This window comes from Danio rerio, chromosome 13, assembly GCF_049306965.1.
Source record: "Danio rerio strain Tuebingen ecotype United States chromosome 13, GRCz12tu, whole genome shotgun sequence".
NCBI lineage: Eukaryota > Metazoa > Chordata > Actinopteri > Cypriniformes > Danionidae > Danio > Danio rerio.
Window position 1 is genome coordinate 11,950,706 of NC_133188.1, and position 21,237 is coordinate 11,971,942.

Consider the following 21,237-nt stretch of genomic DNA (forward strand, 5'->3'; position numbering starts at 1 on the left):
CGATGTGCCAATGCAACTGGGTACCTTTCCACAGGTCCGCAGCCGCATGCCCGCAACGCACAGCCCCCCAGCCCGTGTTGGAAGTGTCTGCTGAACCGACAACAAGACTGGACGCCTGTTCTAGAGACACCCAGGCCTGTAGGAACAAGGGGTCGCTCCAAGGGCTGAGGGCGCGGCGACACAGCGCAGTAACAGAGACTCGGTGTGCGCGCGCGTGCCATGCGCGTCTATGGACTCGATCGTGAAGCCAGTGCTGAAGTGGTCTCATATAGAATAATCCGAGCGGCATGAAGCGGCTGCGGCTGCGGATGCCATATGCCCCAGGAGCCTCTGAAATAGTTTCAGTGGGACCACTATTTTACTGTAGAGCTCTCTCAGACAGTACAGCATCAGCTGAGCGCGCTCTCCAGAGAGGCGCGCTGCCATGGTGACCGAGTCCAGCTCCAGCCCGAGAGAAGAGATCCTCTGCACGGGGGCGAGTTTGCTCTTTTCTCGGTTGACCTGAAACCCCCACAGGTGGAAGTGCCAGAGCACTTTGTCTCTGTGCATAATCAACTGCTCCGAGAGAGGGCAAAAATCAGCCAGTCGTAAAGAAATTGAGTATGCAGATGCCCGCGAGCCGAAGGGGCGCTGAGGCACCCTCCGCGGGCTTGGTGAGGACCCGCGGAGACAGAGAGAGCCCGAAGGGGAGGGCTTTGTATTGCCAAGCTCGACCTTCAAACGCAAACCGCAGAAACTGTCGGTGGCGAGGAAGAGTGGAGACATGGAAATACGCGTCCATCAGGTCTAATGCTGCAGACCAACCCAGAGGACGAACGCACCGGAGGATGCGCTTCTGCGTGAGCATTCTGAACGGCAGCTTGTGCAGGCAGCGGTTCAAAACGCGCAGATCTAGGATTGGCCGTGACCCACCGCTCTTTTTGGGCACGATGAAGCGTGGGCTGTAAAACCCGCTCTCCATCTCGGCTGGAGGGAGCGGCTCGATTGCATCCTTCGCCAGGAGGACAGCAATCTCCTCTCGCAAGACAGGGGCGGACAGGGGGCTGACCCTGGTGAATACACACCCGTGACTTGGGGGGCCGTTTCGCGAACTGAATCGCATAGCCGAGTCTGATTGTGCGTATGAGCCACCGCGAAGAGCTGGCCCGCGCTAACCAGGCAGGCAGAGCTCTCGCTAATGGACTCATCGCTACAATCGCTGACGTACCAGCAGTGGGGCAGCGCGGAGTGGGTGTGCTGATCCGGGAAGCTCGCGGGTCCCACGGAAAAGCTGGAGGTGAGATATTTGCTCTCACTCCAAACCCGAGCTCCGGAGGGGAGGCTCGAGGGGTGGGAGAAAGGAGACCGTCCTCCCAGCGCTCGTGAGCCACTGGCGAAACGCACCGAATCTGCAAGCTAGAAAGCATAGCGTCCCAGACTGGCAGATTTCGGGCTGTCACATCTGGGGAAGTGAAAAGTGCTCTTTCATAATGTTTTCATGGCAGTAAAAAGTGCCGTTGGCAATGGGGCCCCGCCCTCCAGCGGGGAAAGAGCAAGTTCCCTCTTCTCCAGATGGCCTGTCCCAGGGGCGCTTCGCGGTCCGTTGCCGGACTTAGCGGCGTTCTGGGCAGGGGGGCTGCCTGCTTCCGAGGTGCCCGACGCGCTCGCTTCACCGGAGGCGTGTGCGGGGGCGGAGCAGCTCTCGTAGGCGGGCGCCTTCGGCGAGGAGCAGGTATGAATGGCACGGCGGGCGGAGCGGACTACGGACCGCCGATAAGACATCACCCACCAACTGCTCTCTCACCGCCTTGAATTCCTGGGTGAATTCACAGACAGTGTCGCCGAACCTGGCTGGGGATATGGGGAAGTCAAGAAAGCGGACTTTGTCGACTTTGCGCATATCAGCCAGGGGTGGCGCTCCTGGACCACTAATGTGGACATCGTCCTCCCCAACGCACACGCAGCGGACTCAGTAGTCCGAAGAGCTAAGTCGGCGGCGGTGCGAAGCTCGTAAGCCTGGGTTGGACCCACCCTCGTGCAGCTCGGCCAGCGCCTGCGCTTGGTAGCGCTGGTAGGTGGCTATCGCATGCAAGGCGGAAGCAGCCTGGCCCGCAGCTATGTAAGCTCTAGCTCCGAGGGAGGTAGATAACTTACAGGCTTTGGATGGGAGACGAGGCGGACCCCGCCAAGAAGAGGCGCCGCGCGGATTTACCGCCATCGCGCACTCAACCCGAGGAATCGCCACATACCCCCTGGCTGTTTCACCGTCAAGAGTGGTTAGGGTGGAGGAACACGCAGCACGAGCAGAAAAAAGTGCTTTACAAGACCGCGTGAGCCTACTGTGCACCTCCGGGAAGAAGGGAACGCCCCTCTAGTCGCTCCGGCCGCGGAGCTGGGGGATAAACCATCTCCAACCCACGGCCGAAGCAGCCCGGGAAAGCACGGCTAACATGTCCGTTTCAGGATCCGTAGTGACAGCGCTCACCAGCCCGAAGGGGGCGAGCGGGTCTGGATCATCATCGGACAATGAAAGCCCACCCTCCGATGCCGCGGTGGACATCTGGTCTCCGGTGTCATCGGGCGTAAGGGCTACCATCTGTTAGACGGATCGCTTCCCCCGCCCGAAGCTTGGATGGAGCGCTTAGAGGAGCGGGAGGTCCGCGGGCCCGTGGGCGACGGATTATCTCTCGCTGAAACCCTCAGATCAGCCCGAGTGCCCGCTGCAGAGCAGGGGACAACTGGGGTGGTTCGCCCTTTTGCAAAGGCTAACCGCGATCTTGCGCAACAGTCATGGCATCGCAATGACGACATGAACTGCCCGCGAGCAGCGCATTAACATGCTGGACCCCCAGACATGTAACGCAGTGCCCGCGCCCATCATCCGAGGACAGGAAACCACCGCATCCAGAAACGCACAGTCGGAGCGCCGTCCTGATAAGGACGTGCTGCACGACTGTGTTGCTCTTTCTGTGAAGTTTGCAACTTTATACGCACCGCTCTGGAGGACCGGACCCAAAGAACGCCAGGCAAGGGAGAAACCCAGCTCGACCGTCTGCCACTGCGTGTACACACTCTGGACCGGGAGAATGCTCTCGTTCGCTCAGAATCGCTGGTCACAGCAGGAGGAACCCTCATCGACTCGATCAGAAAGTCTCTGAAGCGAAAAGGATAGCGTCTGCTGGCGCCAGGTGAGCTTATATACTCAGTTGATTGCTTATGCCGCTCACCTGCGCAGGCTTGCGCTGCCAATTCATTCTTAATTGGCCCGTTCAATACTCTTTCAGACGAGTAGCTTCTGAACCGAACCTCCCAATGCGTGGATTTTACAATCAAATCCACTTATAGTGCTGAAGTTCCCCCCGAAGGGGAACCCCTGTTTATTTTTCCCCCCAATTTCTATTCAACGTAGAGAAGATTTTTTCAACACATTTCCAAACATAATAGTTTTAATAACTCATTTCTAATAACTGATTTATTTTATCTTTGCCATGATGACAGTAAATAATATTTGACTAGATATTTTTCATGACACTTTTACACAGCTTAAAGTGATATTTAAAGGCTTAACTGGGTTAATTAGGTTAACTAGGCAGGTTAGGGTAATTAGGCAAGTTATTGTATAATGGTGGTTTGTTCTATAGACAGTAAAAAAAAAAATAGCTGAAAGGGGCTAATATTTTTGTCCTTAAAATAGTGTTTAAAAAATTAAGAACTGCTTTTATTCTAGCCTAAATAAAACAAATAAGTCTTTCTCCAAAAGGAAAAATATTATCAGACATGCTGTGAAAATTTCCTTGCTCTGTTAAAAATCATTTGGGAAATATTTAAAAAAGAAGAAAAAAAATCAAAGGGGGGCTAATAATTCTGACTTCAACTGTATATATATATCAGTAATAAGGCTGATAAAGTGACACCTGTTCCTTTCTGATTTGCAATGAGAGAGTTGTTGACAAGTTGATATGGAGCCATATCATTTATAAACCGTACTTTATTACCTAGAACAATTGTTTGAGAATAGATAAGTACTTTTGTAATATATAATCTCTTGGCCTGGAACATCTGACATTATAAAACACAGAAATACAACTACTAACTTTCAACATGTTTCACAGTTACAACCCTTTTTCATCAACAATGATCGAATAAAATAAATGACTAATTAACGGTAATAAATTAAAAATGTTCAATCCTACACTTGGAAAAATATTTAAAATTTACAATTCATAATTGTCCCATCACCTGAATGGTAAACTTTCATGAGTCTTGCAGTAAATAAAAGCTTTAATTAATTGTATTACTACTTTTTTAATGGAAAGCTTGAAGGTGTAGCTAAAATGTGTAGTAAAATGTGCTGTTAAATCACTGTTAATTTTTTTTTCATTTAAAATATCAGATGCAAGTCAGTGACTACAGACATTCCAGAACGCATGAACACACTCCAGGAAAGTTTCCTGCTGCTGTGGAATAAATGTAGTGCTATTCTGTTTAAAACTTTTGTTTTGTAACACTTAATTAACTTCTGGCTTATTACCTGCCTATTATTAAGGTTTTAGCTGTTTATCAGTAGTAATAAAGTATAATCTTACTCTGCATCTCTAATCTAAAACCTAAACCCAACTTCTACCATACTAACTATGAAGCTTATTAGTAGTCTACTAAGCTAGTGGTGTTAGTTCAAAGATGCCAAAACTAGGGCCTGTAGGCCAGTGTTGGCCCATGGTAACTTTTGATTTGGCATACCATCCCTTCTGAGAGGGGGAATTTGGGGGAGGGTTGGGTTTAATGCCTTTTAATACACATTGTCATTTCTATTTTAACATAACATTTCATTTGTTAGCTTAATTTTTAACATACAAATTTTTTTACCAAAAACTTAAAAGTTTCAATTAACTGTTGTAAATTATTAAAATAAAAATACTGTTGCTCAATGGAAAGTGCACAATTCAGAAGTCATAAGTAAGCAAATCTAGGTAAAGTCTAGATCAGATTTGCGGCCGGCCAGAAGTGCGATATGCACTTTTAATATAGCAGCATTTTTTTATGCATTATTTTCTTTAACAATAATTAATATTTTTACAGTACTGTGACGGTTGGGTTTAAGGTTGGGTTGGGGGTAGGCGTCAAAATGTACAATTTATTGAGTAATTTAATAGATAGCATAAATAATACTCGGTAAACCTTCTGTTTTTACCTTAATGTGATGGTTGGGTTTAGGTTTGTGGTGGGGGTAGACGTTAATAAAATACAATAAATCGGGAAATTTAATAAACAATATGAATTATTGTCCTTAACTTTCAGCTGCAAACATATCTGATTTATCAACAACCGCAAATCAAGGCAATGACAAGTACAGCTTGACTAGGGTATTCAGCATTAAACCTAAATGTAACTCTTATGTTTTTATTATAATAGGTTTATTATAATATATATATTAATAATATATATATATATATATATATATATATATATATATATATATATATATATATATATATATATATATATATATATATATATATAGGAATTATATAAGGAAATCACCATGTATAAATTTACCTTCGGCCCATAGCCCTCAATCAAGTGGATTGGATTTTGGCCCTTCATAAGAAAAAGTTTGGGCACCCCTGTGTTAGTTAATAGTTTGTTAACTGTGAATTGTGACCTAAACTAAAGTGTAAGCCTACTGTTATTTTTGGTACTGTATATAAAGCTTCTCATTCTTAGTAAACAAATGAATTGCAATGCAATGCAGTTCCATTTATGCTGTTTTCCACTATTGGTAACAAGTAAGCTATAAAAAAATCTAATGTAACATGCTAACATTGAAGAAGGCATGTGGTTTGTGTGAAGGTTACTCAACATTTCAACAGAAATTTTCTGAAGAAACATCAAGCTGCAGGACTGCACACCAGTCTTCAAAAAATCAAGTAGCTATAGGTTATGTTCTGTAAAAAATCTTATTCGATTTCTTGGCTTGACTGTAATTCTCAGTTTAGCTGCTCGAACACCCAGGCGTTTAGAGTCCAGCGAGAACAGAGTCTGTGTATTTACATAAAGATTTGAGAGCTAACATTACATTGGGCTGGCCTGCGGTCAGACATCAAATAAGCGGCTTCAATATCATAAAGTCAAGGTGACATTAGCAAACACCCTACATAGTGCACACTGCTAGCGACGCTAAGCAGGCGATGTCGCTCGCGTGCAGATCGACAATCATGGAAGCGCGTCCGTTTTCATTTCCGCTTTATTAATATTGAAGCAAGCGACCAAACGAGTCATGTAATCACATACAACTCGAGCATTCACAGCATTTATTCACTAATATATAACCACCTCACTGGCTATCCGTGATTATATAGCCTACAAACAAAAATGTTGTTGATGCGCACCAAAAACTACACAATATATGTTCGCATATTCATAAAGTACAGTGTTCATAAACTAACCTGACATCTGCAGACCATGTCAGCGTCCTGAGCCAGCAGGTCCACCACCTTCCCTTTGCCTTCATCGCCCCACTGCGCTCCGAGCACCACGGTCACTCTGTTGCCCACACTGGGGCTCTTCCCGCGGCTCGAGCTGCTGTTGCCTCCGTCCTGCGGCTGTGCGTCCCCGCTGTCTGACATGACCGGCTCGCCTATAATCCTCCAGCAGCTCCGCAATGCTCTTCCGACATACACACACTCACTCCCAAACACACACACACAAACACACACACACCTGAGTGGAGACCGAGGGCGGAGCACAGCGCCTCCAAACACACACCCACACCATACAGTAGCTACAGTACACAGTGCAAATGTTTTTTTATAAATAGACCAGTCCCTCATGCCACCAACACATAGGCAAGCGTATAGCCTAGCATTTCAATCCTGTTTGTAATCGTAAAGCATACTGTTATTCGTATTAATGTTATATATTTTTAATAAAATTGTCTACAGTTAATTGAAGTGTCTTTATTTTAATTGTTTGTTCATAATTATTAAACTATTGCCACATTTTCTACTCACGGACAGAATACTGATTAGGCCTACATTTAGCCTGAAATACATAATCAAATTACAATATTTTAGAAATAAGATGTTTTAAAATTCTAATAATCAGATTTTATTTTATTGATTACATGGCATTATATATATTATTGATTAATGGCCATCACTTTTATGATTAGGCAAAATAACTAACACAACAGTGCTGGATGACAGGGTTAAGGTTCCAAGTGCAGTTTATTTAGAAGATTAGTCAGACAGGCAACGGTCAAAACAGGGGTAAACAGCAGATAATCAAAAATCATGGTCAATAAACAGGTAAGCAGTCGGTACAAGCGGCAGGCAGGATAAACAATACAACAAGGCATGAAGTAAATACGGAAGTAATTGAAACTGCAATTAATCAAAATTCTGCTAGCCCTGGCTCCTTAATAGAGCAAGTTTCTATTGACCCCACTTTTAAAATGGCCTACTTTACAACAGAAAAAAAAGGTGTTTACAGCCTGGTACAAAGAAAGATTTTAGTTCATATAGCTAATATTACCCTACATGACAACTGTGAGGGGGTGTTTGTTTTTAAGAACTCATCCATTTTCTTTATATTAGGTTATATTAATTCTGCAAAATTAGGGGGTGGCCACTTAAGTGACAGCTAGGTCTTGCTGGTCACCGCCCCTTCACCTCAGCTGATTCCGGCTGATTAGCCGCTGAACTCGGCACATACATCCTAATTTTGTTTTGTTTTATGTGGCTTTACATCGTCAGTCGCTTTTGGGAATTATTTCTTACAATTATCAGATCATATAGCATGCTGTGTGGACTTTATTGTGCTCACAAACCATTCAAGTGGCCTCCATTTCCCAGGTGAGTCTAAAATCTAAAAATGTATTTCTTTATCATTTATATTTTACTTTAGAACTTAATGGACTCCAGAATCTGACAGATTGATTAGCTGTAGGCTATAAAACCGTCATCTGAAACGCTGTCATACAGTGTTATGCCTGGATTTCATCAATAGCCTTGCATTTACTAAGACTAAATTTATAGTATTTGGTTGTTATTTGCGTTTTTCCTCCTGCAGAAAAACATCATAAGAACAATGTTTAGTGGCTCAATGGATTACAACAGTGTTTTTAAAAGTCTAAACAAGGATGTAGTGTACAACTCAGCATGTGGTCAGAACACAAACAAGTCGCAGGTAATAAAGTAGGCTATAAAGCAAAATACTAGCAGGCGTCTGTAGCTCTGCTCACGCTCTGCCTCTCTGCCTCTCTGCCCTTGTTTGGTGTTCCCAGGGTGTTACGATGATACCAATCAAAATGGTTGGCCACGCCTACTGGTAACTTCTTTTGGGTTCTTCAGAAACCTATGGGTGATGTCACGGATACTATGTTCATATCTTTTACAGTCTATGGTTTCGACACAGTGTTAAGATCCCAAAGCGCTATTTTTTCAAAACACTGCACCGAAGCATGATCTGAAACACCCAGGTCACGTGACTACAGTTTTTTGAAACAACAAATCTCATAACTAAAACGATTCAAAGCATCGGTCATTTCAAAAGCATTTCAAGACCTGACGAATCTGCATTTGACTGACTGGGTCGGAAACAAACCTCTATTTCATGTAGCCAAGTGGACCGCACTTTGCTGCAAATGGTCCGAGTTTGATTTCCGACTTGTACAAATATTCTGAAAATACAACTTAATGTATTTTATTAATGCTACTTTTTTATGACCAAAACAAGACATATTTCATATTTATTGTTCATTCGGATATCAGACCACTGTTAAACCAATCACCCTGGATTTGAACCCATTATCTCTGCATACTAAGTCTGGAACTCTCACCGCTTCACTAAATAGCTTGAAACTCCAGCAATGTGGGGTTTAATACCTCAGTTTGCGAAACTGTTTCAGAATAATACATACAAATGTCACTGTATAGACAAGTTAAAAAAACGTGTCGAAGCTTCGACACATTTGCTTCACATGTTTCAGTGTTTCATGAACCCACCACTAGTCAAAACACAACTAGACAAAGCAAGGGAAACCATGTTGTAATTTCACAGTTTTAACAGATAACGAGACTAGGCAAAGTCTGTGTGCTTTTGTGCTGTATATATGGTAGTATATATGGTAATCAGTCTTTGAGCAGTTCCCAGCTGTGTGTGTGTGTAATCAAAGAAAAACCGGAATAGGTGTGAGTTTGTGGTGCATGACAGGATTTGTAGTTCCTTTGGTGGCAGATTAATTCTCCAGCGATCTGTATGGACTGGATCAGGGGTTCTCATACTTTTCAGCCCACAACCTACAATATTATCTCGGGTGGATATAAATATATATACCTTGCACACAACAGCGCATATCAATAGGGCCAAGTTTATTCATCATTTAAATTTGGAGAACGCTACTCGGCATTCAGTTATGTTCAGTAGTGGCCTGCATTTATTTTTATTGTACGTGAGTGCAGTAAAGGTGTCAGAAAGTTTAACCTGGTGATGGTGCCATAAAATCAATGTGCTGCATCTGACGCTATTGCTGTGTCTTTAATATAATGTAATCACCCAGGGATCACAAAAAAAAAATAATAATAATAATTGAAAGACTAATAGCATTTTATTTGCATGTTTTTTTTTATGTTTATTATAACATGTTAACAATGTTACTATTTGCTACTATTTTGTTCGTCAGTTATGGATAAAATGTGGTAATTCTAATAGTTTAATAAAATGAATTTGATTTTTGGAAATTTCCAAGCCGAATCTTTACCTCCACTTTGGAAACCACTGGACTAGATCGCTGTTGATTGTGACAATAACGAGTTACTTTAATTGTGTTTTGAGCGAGACTCCACACATCGAAGAAGGTGCTTTATTAAACAAACTAAAAGATATAAAAAATAGTCTGATTAAAATGTGTAAAAAAAAATCATGCACTCCAAAAAAAAAAAAAAAAAATGCTGGGTTATTGTAACCAAAAATTGGGTCAAATATTGACAAAACTCAAAAGTTAAATTACAAAGTATAATTTAAATGTTTACCCAAAATAAAAAATAAAAATTACATCTTCATTTATTATCTTTGTATGATATTGAATTATTGTGCATTGCACAGTTGGAAATATTGAAGTCAGTTGGTGGCAGCTACTAGCTTTTTTTCAAAATATCTTCTTTAGTGTTGAGCAAAATAAAGAAAGTCAAATAGGGTTTGAACAAGTGAAGAGTGAGTAAATGATAACAAGTTGCATTTTTTTGTGTGACTTTCCCTTTAATGCAGTGCTGGTCCTTCCTCTGTATAATGCCTATGCAAGTAGCAAAGAGCCGCTCAACCACCAGGGGGCCCCCTTGCTCTCAAAGAGGATTTTAATGTTTGATTTTGGCTTCTAACGATTATGAAAACACAATGACAATCTAACAGAACAAGGAACAGGCAAGGAACTAATTATTAAATCAATGGAAGCAAACAATAAACTAATTCAGGTAAAAGACAAGACAATTAAAACAGTTGCCTAGAAACTAAAATTCATTCATCTTTTATCAATGTGTTGTTTACAGAATTGTGGTTAGCAATCAATCACAGCACATCCGTGCATTTCTAAATGTTGATGCTGTAAATTAATCAGCAATGATGAGAAAGCATGAGAAGCACAGTGTTGTGTTTGCCAAATAAATAAAAAAACATAAAAGCAACCATGAGGACCAGTGCTATTGCAAAATGTGTTTCTAATAAAAACAACCTGGTGATAGTCATGAGTTCTCCCAATGTCTTACAGCCTAGGTTTTATGAATTGAAGAACTTTTTTGGGTTGTGTTTTGAGAAATTCCAAAACAAATATGCCTGTGATTATGACACAAGCAAAATAACACTGTAAAGTTCAAAGATTAAACAAACCATTCTAAAACCTTTAGTAATATGAGTCACACACACATTGCTTTACTGCTAATGGTCTGTGCTAATGGTAATTGATGCAACCTGCAATAATATATATAAACATACTAACAACATAATAACATACTTAGCAATACCTAAGCAACCACTCAGAACACCCTAGCAACCAAATAGCAACATCTTAACAACCACTTAAAACACCCTAGCAACGCCTTAGCAACTACTCAGAACACCCAGGCAACCGCCTAGCAACACCTTAGCAACCGCCTAGCAACCACTCAGAACACCTTAGCACCCGCCTAGCAACACCTTAACCAGTCTAAACACCCTAGCAATGCCTTAGCAACCACCTAGCAACCACTCAGAACCCCCAACTGTGTAAGAAGGGGTTTTAACCACAGTGGTTCGAACTGTAGTTCTGCCGAGTGACTAAAAATTTATCAGCATGTGATGGTAAAAAACTGTTCATTTTAGTCAAACTATTCTTCTGCAATCTCATACAAAAAATAAAAATTAAAAAATGGAAATAAGGTCAGTATTAATAACTAAAATGTGGGAGAGTATTGATATTATGTGATTGTATTGTATTGCAATATGGAGCAATTAAGAGTTGATGTTAAATCAAAAGTAATTAACAAATACTTGAAAAATTAATTACAAAATAACTGTATAAAATTATAAAATATGAAATGATGAAACATTTGATATAAATTGGACCCAGTTTAAATGTAAAAATGAAGTTACCTATAAAATAGAGAGAGAGAGAGAGAGAGAGAGAGAAGACCAGGAAAAGACAGGCCAGGAAAAAGAGATATAGCAGAGTTTACTACCTATTTTGTATCTTTCTTGACCATGCGGGCAAAGCCCAAATACTGAGACATTAAAACTGACCAATCAACATGTGACCACATCGTAATACCTCTAAAGTCCACATGCAGGACCTGATCTAATCAGTATCTGTCTTTGGAATTTGTATGAGCCTTCTTTGGTTAAAAAGACATGTTTTTGCCATATAAACAAATGCATATAATAATTTATACTCTTACAACTGCTAGCAACACCTAAGCAACCACTCAGAACACCCTAGCAACCATTCAGAACTTTCTAGCAGACACTTAGCAACCACTCAAAACCCCCAATCAGCAGATTATCAAGAAACATGCCAGTCCATGAGCATGCTAACCTATATGTAGTTATAAAAGTTTCAAACTTCTTAAAAACTACTTCAATTATTTAAACTTCTTCAAACATTTTAGACGAGGCTTTCTCAAGCCATCATATAGTTTGTCTGTGAACTTTACTTTCGGTTTTAAATATTAAAGTAGTATTTTAAAGGTATGGTTTAATTCAACTTAATGGTGTGTCTAAATAGCACAGTCAAGTACACTTTTCATTCATTCATTGTCTTTCCGACTCAGTCCCTTTTTTAATCTGGGGTCGCCACAGCAGAATGAACCGCTAACTTATTCAGCATATGTTTTATGCAGCGGATGCCCTTCCAGCTGCAACCCATCTCTGGGAAACATCCATATACACTCGTTCAAACACTCATTCAAACACATATACACTTCACACTTCACATACACTTATACAATTTAGCCCACCCTATTCACCTGTACCACATGTCTTTAGACTTGTGGGGGAAACCGGAGCACCCGAGGGTAACCCATGCAAATGCAGTGAGAACATGCAAACTCCACGCAGAACTTACCCAACCGAGACTTGAACCAGCGACCCTCTTGCGGTGAGGCAACAGCACTACCTACTGCGCCACTGCATCACCCTCAAGTAAACTTAGTTCATCTTAAGTTTACTTCAAATATTACTAAAGATGAACTATTAGTACATTAAGTACAATGTTTGCACCAAAAACAGAGCATTTTAAATACACTGTGGACGTGCGCTTAAATTAAACATTTTATTGAATATTTCGTGTGGGTGAAGTAATGTAGTATTTTGAAAATGTAAAAATGCAGAGAGTTATAAGCGAGTGTGCATGCATGTGTGTGTTTGTGTGTGTGTGTGCGTCTGTGTGTTCGGTTCTGTAGGTAGCCTGCCTTCATGAAGCCCAAACGAAATTGATGCTATTTTATAAAAAACGTCATGAAAAGGACTGGAGACCTCATGTGTTTGTCATTTACAGTTTTATCTCAGGTTAATGTTCATAACCTGCCTTTCGCTCAGGGGAAATGAGCAATCATGTGGTTTATCTGTAAGCAGGAATGTGTTTAAAGAAGGAATGTGTTTCAAGAGGGAATGTGTTTCCATGTTTTTTCTGAATTACAAGAATTAAATTGTTTATAGCTCTAGAAAACCTTGTGTATCTAAATGTATAGGTACAGGTATAAAGATTATTTAAAACATCACATTCTTACCTTTAAAACAAGTTAATGGTTTCTAGAGTTGTGGGATTAATTCCATTAGGTGGTTTTAAAATGCCACAAATAAACGAAAACACATTTCCTGCAGAGACCCACAGGGATGATTACAACTTCCATTAAACCCAATTCAATTCCCAATAAAGACATCATAAACTGCCTGATTATTTGATGGTTTTGACCAAATATTGCAGCAATACTGGCTTATTGTGTTCTTCTTTGTAGCTGTTATTGGATTCATTTGTCATTGTGAGCTAGAGACAAGACCTTTTAAGAAGATTTCCTTGTTATTTTTGTTTATTCTAGAAGATTTAAAACATTCTGACTGAACCGTGCAGTGATGGCATATCTGTTTTGAGGGCATTTTTTGTTATTTTTCTGGACTTTGAATAAGTCGGGATTAACCTGGCTGTGTATGGAGGATGAAGGAGCTCTCAGATTTCATCTAAATTTTTTTTTTTCCAAAGATGACCTAAAGTCTTAAAAGTTGGGAATGAAAGGATGGGTAATTAATGACATAATAACCCTTTTAAAATGTTCTTCTCAGCAATTTTTATTTCACTCTGCATTTCCAACCTACCATTTTAAGAGGGCAATGCTAACCAAGATTATCTCATTTAGGCAGTGTCTAACCGATAGGCATCTTGCCCATATAAACAAAGATAAACCAAGTAATAACACTATTTTTCCTTTGTATTTCTTATAAAGACAGCAATGTTGTAACTAGAAAAGTAAAGTTTAAAAGACAACTTTATGGTGGCTTGAGAAAATAAATATTTTAAATAATTTTTAAAACGTTTGAAACAGTTGGCATAGATAGATACTGAAGGATTCGGATTTCTACCTTTCAATCCATCTCAGCATGCATCAGCGTTTATCCTTTTCTCATCATGCTGTTTCTCATTATTTTTATTTAAGATGATTATTGAATAATTAATAAAGTTAACACACTGCTTTATGTAAGGATGTCTCTATGTAACTATTTTCAGGAGCTACCAAACTAGGTCAGAGGTCACGGAGACCTCGAGTAGAAATGAAGGGCTGAGGACTGGAAGCAACTGTTTCTATTGTTATTTCTATGAGTTAATACTATCTAAAATGTCTAAAGTGATTCTTCTTTTTATTCAAGATAAATTTGTGTAGTAAGCATATACTGTAACTGCCTGAATGTAGATTATAGCGTTTTTTTTTTTTTACCAGTTTTGATAAAGACGGCTGAGAATATGCACTCAGTCAGCCTTGGGTGAGAAACAGATTGCACTTTAAGTGTGTGTGTTCTATTTGATTGTGGATCCGTTTTACAGATCTGGAGTCAACTCTAAACAGTCTAGTGGATTTCTGACGTTTATATGCTTAAGATATTGTTCAGAATTGTCTGCACGTACCCATGTGGAAATGTGGAAATGTTCCTAGTCTGTGTTTTTACCAATCAGGTTAGAACACATATGAGTGACGCAGTTAATGACAATATGTGAGAGTATAACTGTTATTGATTTGTGATTGTAAGCAGAGAGGCCTAATAACTCATTGCGAGTGTTGAAGCTGGCTTCTGCTGATGAAACTGCAAATTATCTTCAGTAAACTTCATTTATTTAGTTGAATCTCTGACTCCAGCTCTTCTTCAACTGACAGACAGGTCATTCTTTGTGTTAAAACTATGAATAATCCCTACAATAACTACATATATGTTAGTATGTTTCTTGTAGGGATTGGCATGTTTCTTGCTAGCTGAGGGTGTTCTGAAGGGTTGCTAAGGTGTTGCTAGGCAGTTGATAACATGTTACTAGGCGGTTTACAAGGGTGTTCCAGGAAGTTGTTAAGGTGTTGCTAGGTTTTTGCTTGGGTATTCTGAGTGGTTGCAAGGCGGTTGCTAAGTCATTGCTATGCTGTTGCTAGGGTGTCCTGAGTAGTTGCTAAGGTGTTGCTAGGGTGTTTTATGTGGTTGCTAAGGCGTTGCTAGATGGTTGCTAGGTTGCTAAGATGTTGCTAGGGTGTTCAATGGGATTGCTAAGGTGTTATTATGTGTTTGCTAGGGTGTTTGCGAAGATGTTGCTAGGTGGTTGCTAGGGTGTTTTCAGTGGTTTCTAAGGCATTGCTGGGTAATTGCTAATGTTTTGCTAGGCGGTTGTTAGGCTGTTTTGAGTGGTTGCTAATGTGTTGCTTGGCGGTTGCTAAGGTGTTCTGAGTGGTTGCTTAGGTATTGCTAAGTATGTTAGTATGTCGTTAGTATGTTTGTAGTATGATTATTATGTAATATGTTTGTTAGTATGTTTGTAGGATTAGTATATTGTTAGTATGAATTGGTAGGTTGTTAGTATGTCCAATATAAAGTCAATGGCAGTTTTTTACTATGGAAGTCTAAGGGACAGTTGTTAGGATGCCGTAAGTGGTTGCTAGGTCATGACTAGTAAGTTTAAAGGTCACCAGTGATTAGCAGATTGATTGATTGATTGGCCATGGCGCATGGTCTAAAAGGGTTGAGCTTATTTTCTTAATGAGTTATAGGTGTGTTTTGTCTCCCACTCCCTTTAAGAGTCAGTTGCGTCGCGCCAAGCGCATTTGCTATTTACATGACGACTTTGTAAGTGGAAAAACTGAACATTTCACTTGCAAGAAAACTGTAAACAGAGCATCTGCAGCACGAGAAAGAGAGATAAGGCCTTCTCATTATCTACTTTAATTTTCGCTCTTGTGGATAGGGAAATCTTGTACGCACAGACATCAATTAACCTATAAATAATACATTTTGTTTGTTAAGTGCAAAGATTTGTTTCAAAACTATTTCTAAACTCAGTTCTAATTTCCAGCAAACAAATAAATGAACAATGATAACGAAGTGTGGTCAAAAAACTGAGTTATATCCAAATACACATGATGTGCCCCATATGGTCTAAAACCTGACAGGTGGGCAAATCTAAGCTTGTTTTTAATAAAACAAATATAAATATGGATATAATAAGTAATACTGCTAATAATAATAACATTACAAAAGCAAATTGTCACGAATAAACTGAAAAAGCCTCCTGGGATGAAGAAGGCATGAAGGCAGTAGCTTTTATATTTATGTAGGCTAGAAAATAATATGTTTTGTAATATTTTAATCCTTTATATTTATATCCTATATATATCCTTATTATATCATATATATATCCTTAATATTTTAATTATTTTTCATATGTAAAGATATTTGCGTATTGCTCTACATCTTGTGTGTATTAAGCAGTGTGTGATGGAGGCGCACAACTAATGCGCTCTGCACTGGACAATATAGACCAGCTTTGTTCTGGTCTATTGAAAAATCTATTATAGTTTCTCAAAATAGCAACGCGCCAGCAATGCGCCTCAATACACCTTCCTTTTTAGACCAGAACGCCTATGCGCGCACATATGAGCGCAAATGCATTTACTATTTAAACAGCGTGGTGCAAAACGTCAAAATGACTCTTGCGCCAAGCAGAAACTAGCAAACAACAATAGCATCACACCTTGCGCCACATTGCACTGGGCGTATGATAGGGCCCTATGTAATAATAGTATGTTGGCTTTCTCAAGCCATCATAATTAAAATCTCTGTTGTTAAAATGGATCCACTATAATGATTTAAAATGCTGTTTTGCCTTTTCCAGGCTTGTAAATGGACTATATGAAAAAATATCCCTTCCTGTATTAGAGCTGTTGTTTTGGTTGTCAAGTCTTTGCTCATTCAAATTCAAATTTTTATTTGCCACATACTCAGTCTGTATGATATGCAGTGAAATGCTTATACAACCAAAATAATAATAATAATAATAATAATAATAATAATAATAATAATAATAATAATAATAACCATAATAATTTAATAATATTAATATTATTATTATCATCATCATTATTATTATTATTGTTATTATTATTATTATTATTATTAATATTATTATTTAAAGTATAGAATAATAATCAGTAAAAACACAGACAGTTTTACATATAGAAAAAAGTTATCTATAGAAAATAAGAACAAATGTAAAATATTGAAACAATTTTAAATATTTACAACTTTTAAATTGAACATGTTATACTCCTGATGCCACTGATTAAAAAAAAATCATGTTTTTTTAAATTTGTTTGTGTTTTGCACAGATACTTGCACTTCGATAGGTGTTTTGAAAAGGTGGCATTTTCAGGATTCTCCAAAAGGCTGTTGTATAAATAAAAATGAATAAAAACCTATGAAACATTTGTTTTTAGTAAAGAGAATATGTTGTGTAAACAGTGTGTTAACCTAAGAGTACACATGCTTAATGTGAAAGATTTGCATAAAACATGGCCAAACTAGTACAACTTTTAATTGAAATCCTTTCTTTAGGTGGAAAAGTTAAATGTTTTTTTTACAAACATTTATTGGCAATAGCAAACCACAACATCCAATCACTTCCTGATTGACAAAATGACAATTAAAAAAATAATAATAATAATATATATATATATATTATATATATATACAATTATTATATATATATATATATATATATATATATATATATATATATATATATATATATATATATATATATATATATATATATATATATATATATATATATATATATAATTTTGTTTGCATTTGATAAGTGATTTCTCTTGAATATACCTCTCAATTTGGAAGAAAAGACTCTAAATACTTAAGTTTTATGTTGACCTTAAGACATATATAATGACTGAATCTTAACAATTTACCCAGCTTGGCCCCAGACCCTGTTTCTATTGCATTTTCAGTGATTCAGTTACAAGTGGTCAGCTGAGACCATTTTCACATGGCAACAGGCATTCAAATGCATCTCTTGTGACCTCTTCAGATTTGATTGGGACCTATTCCTGTTATTTCACTCTGCGTCTTTTTGCAGGAACTCTTTGTGTGGTGCAGGAGCACTATCTACTGTATGTTACATGGCTTATAAGTAGGGCCACAAGGAATCTGTGCGCGCAGAAATCCACAGATTTCTGTAGATTTTTAGCCCATCATTGAGTCTATGTATTTGCTTGCGTAAATGTGTGTGAATTTATATTTTTATTCAGTTTTTAAATTAATTTCACTAATATTATTGTGATATAATAATAATTATATCTAAATGATTAATTTACTTTTTAAGTAATGTCTTTTAGTAAATACATCATCCGAGAGCCTTGCTTTGTTTATCAAATAAGTGGATCTAATTGGATTTGCATTGTAAACATTAAATACAAGTTAAAAATTTATCATTTGTTGATTCAAATTAAGTTTTTATTTATAATACTCCAAAAATCATTCCACATAAATCCACAAATTTATTTTGACTAAATTCTCAGCAGAAATAGCAAAAATGTCTGCAGATTCTGTCTGGCCCTATGAGTGAGTAGGGCAACTATGATTTGAAGCACAATCTGTGTGTCTTGGCACACATCCCATTTTACCACACATCCCATAATGATCAAGTGTTTGAGTTGTAGTCTGAATGGAAAAGTAATCTGATCAAAAGCATTTTTGACTACCACTAGAAGTGGTTGACATCCAGATAATTTGTTCAAATATTTAAGACCCCTTTTATGCCTGTATTTAGTCCACTTATGGGACCGATAAATGCACATCTATTGCTAGAAGTAAACAGGGTACCAGAGTGGATTTGACATTTACAAATTTGCCGTTTCAGCTATCTTACTTTTTTACATTTATAAAACATATTATCATGAATGTTATTGAATTGCTGTTTTTGTTTTGCAAACATTCGTAATCATTCATTCATTTTCTTTCAGCTTATAGTCCCTTATTTGTCAGGGGTCGATACAGCGGAATGAACCACCAACTAATCCAGCACATGTTTTACACAGCAGATACCCTTCCAGACACAACCCAGTACTGGGAAATACCCATACACTCTCTCATTCTCATACACAAACACTACAGCCAATTTTGTTCTCCAATTCACCTATAACGCATGTCTTTGGACTGTGGGGGAAACCAGATAACCGAGAGGGGTCTGGATGCAGACCTGGTGCAGTGCAATCTGAGCTGCATCCAATGCTTTTAAATGCTTTACCTAACCCCACCTCTAACCCTACCCGTCACAGTGACATCACTATCCAGCGAGTTAGCGACCTTCTTGCTGAGAGGCAACAGTGCCAAACACTGAACCACCTCTTACATTCATAATCAGTTTCACACAAATATTTGTAAACAAACCCTATTTCTTTTAAAGCTTAAATTACATAACTTGGTTTAAAAAATATGTACATGAAAAATACTATAGTAAGTTATGGTACAAACTATTTGTTTTTTAACCATTACCTATAGCATGGGTGGGCAAACTCGATCCTGTAAGACCTGTGTCCTACACAGCTTAGCTCCAACTTTAATCAAACACACCTGTTTATAGATTTCTAGTGATCTTGAAAAGACTGATCAACATGTGCAAGTGTGTTTGATTAGTGTTGGAGCTAAACTGTGCTGGACACCAGCCCTCCAGGACTGAGTTTGCCCACCCCTGTACTATAGTAAAGCTTTTAATTTGTTGTGATATTTTCTGTGATAATACATACAATGTTAACAAATTACCCAATCCTGTAGTTTTACACAAGTATGCAGTATATTGAACTACAACACACCACACTTTACTGTAGTAAACACAAAAGTATGATTGTTACAGTTAATCTGTTCACCAGTTAATATAACAGTATGATGTAACATTCATTAACAACCTGCTGTAAATACTATAATCTACACAGCATAATATACTGTAATATAGTATTATTTATTATGTGGGTATAAATTGTAGTTTGCAGTTGATGATCTTGACCACTTGATGGCAGGATCTTGATTTATTTTTGGTGAGTGTGCTCTATATCTTATGATTTCCTTCCACTCATTTGTGTGATCTTCATCTGCAGTCCAAACATACAGAATCAAAACTATATTCATTTTGAAAATGGTAATCCATCCATAAACAGCACTTGCACATGTGTTTTTAAAGTGAGTTCACCCAAAAAAAAAAATTCTGTCATCATTTACTCTCTCTTCACTCTTTTCAAACCTGTTTGAGTTTCTTTATTCTGTTGAACACAGAATAAATAATTTTTTGAAAGATGAAAACCTGTAACCATATTCATTCATTCATTTTCTTGTCGACTTAGTCCTTTAATTAATCCGGGGTCGCCACAGCGGAATGAACCGCCAACTTATCCAGCACATTTTTACGCAGCGGATGCCCTTTTAGCCGCAACCTATCTCCGGGAAACGTCCACTCACACATTCACACACACACTCATACACTACGGACAATTTAACCTACCCAATTCACCTGTACCGCATGGCTTTGGACTGCGGGGGAAACGGGAGCACCCGGAGGAAACCCACGCGAACGCAGGGAGAACATGCAAACTCCACATAGAAACGCCAACTGAGCCGAGGATCAAACCAGCGACGCTGTAACCATATATAGAATAAAAACACTATGGCAGTCAATGGTTACAGTTTACAGCTTACTTCAAAATATCTTCTTTTGTGTTCAACAGAAGAAAGAAGCTCAAACAGGTGTGGAAGTGAAGGAAGAGTAAATGACCATAATTGATTGTTTAAGTGAACTGCCCCTTAACCCAGTGTTCATTGACGTTATTTTGTTCAACTTAAAGAGATTTCTTGATATTCTTTATCAATTTAATCAAAACAATTCATTCATTCCTATTTAATATGCATAATTAATTATAGGTTATAATAATAACCAAAGGATTGTCATCTTTTCCTCACAAATACCGTGCTCATACTCACATAAAACATCCTTGTGTTAAAAAAAAAACGTGAATAAATAAAACATATGCTGTGGAGAAAGTTGACGTGCTTGATTTTCATATTGTAATAATACAATGTTCGTGTATGGAGGATGTTTGCTCCACAAAAGCATCAGAGTGGCAGTAATGCACTGCTGTGAGGCTGGGCATAATCATGCACGCGCATTCAGCTCAGTTCACCCTCACTATCATCTGACACACACAC

At 38.7% G+C, this 21,237-nt stretch overlaps 1 protein-coding gene across 1 annotated transcript in view; it reads right to left on the minus strand.

Moving 5' to 3' along the window:
* The window catches only part of adss2 (adenylosuccinate synthase 2), a 49,300-nt gene extending 42,680 nt beyond the window's left edge, over nucleotides 1-6,620 (minus strand). Inside the window, 1 exon segment of the mRNA NM_001017804.1 lies at nucleotides 6,426-6,620. Within this exon segment, the coding sequence (NP_001017804.1) occupies nucleotides 6,426-6,605 (180 nt within the window). The 5' untranslated portion in view covers nucleotides 6,606-6,620.
* Between the last annotated feature and the right edge of the window lie 14,617 nt (nucleotides 6,621-21,237).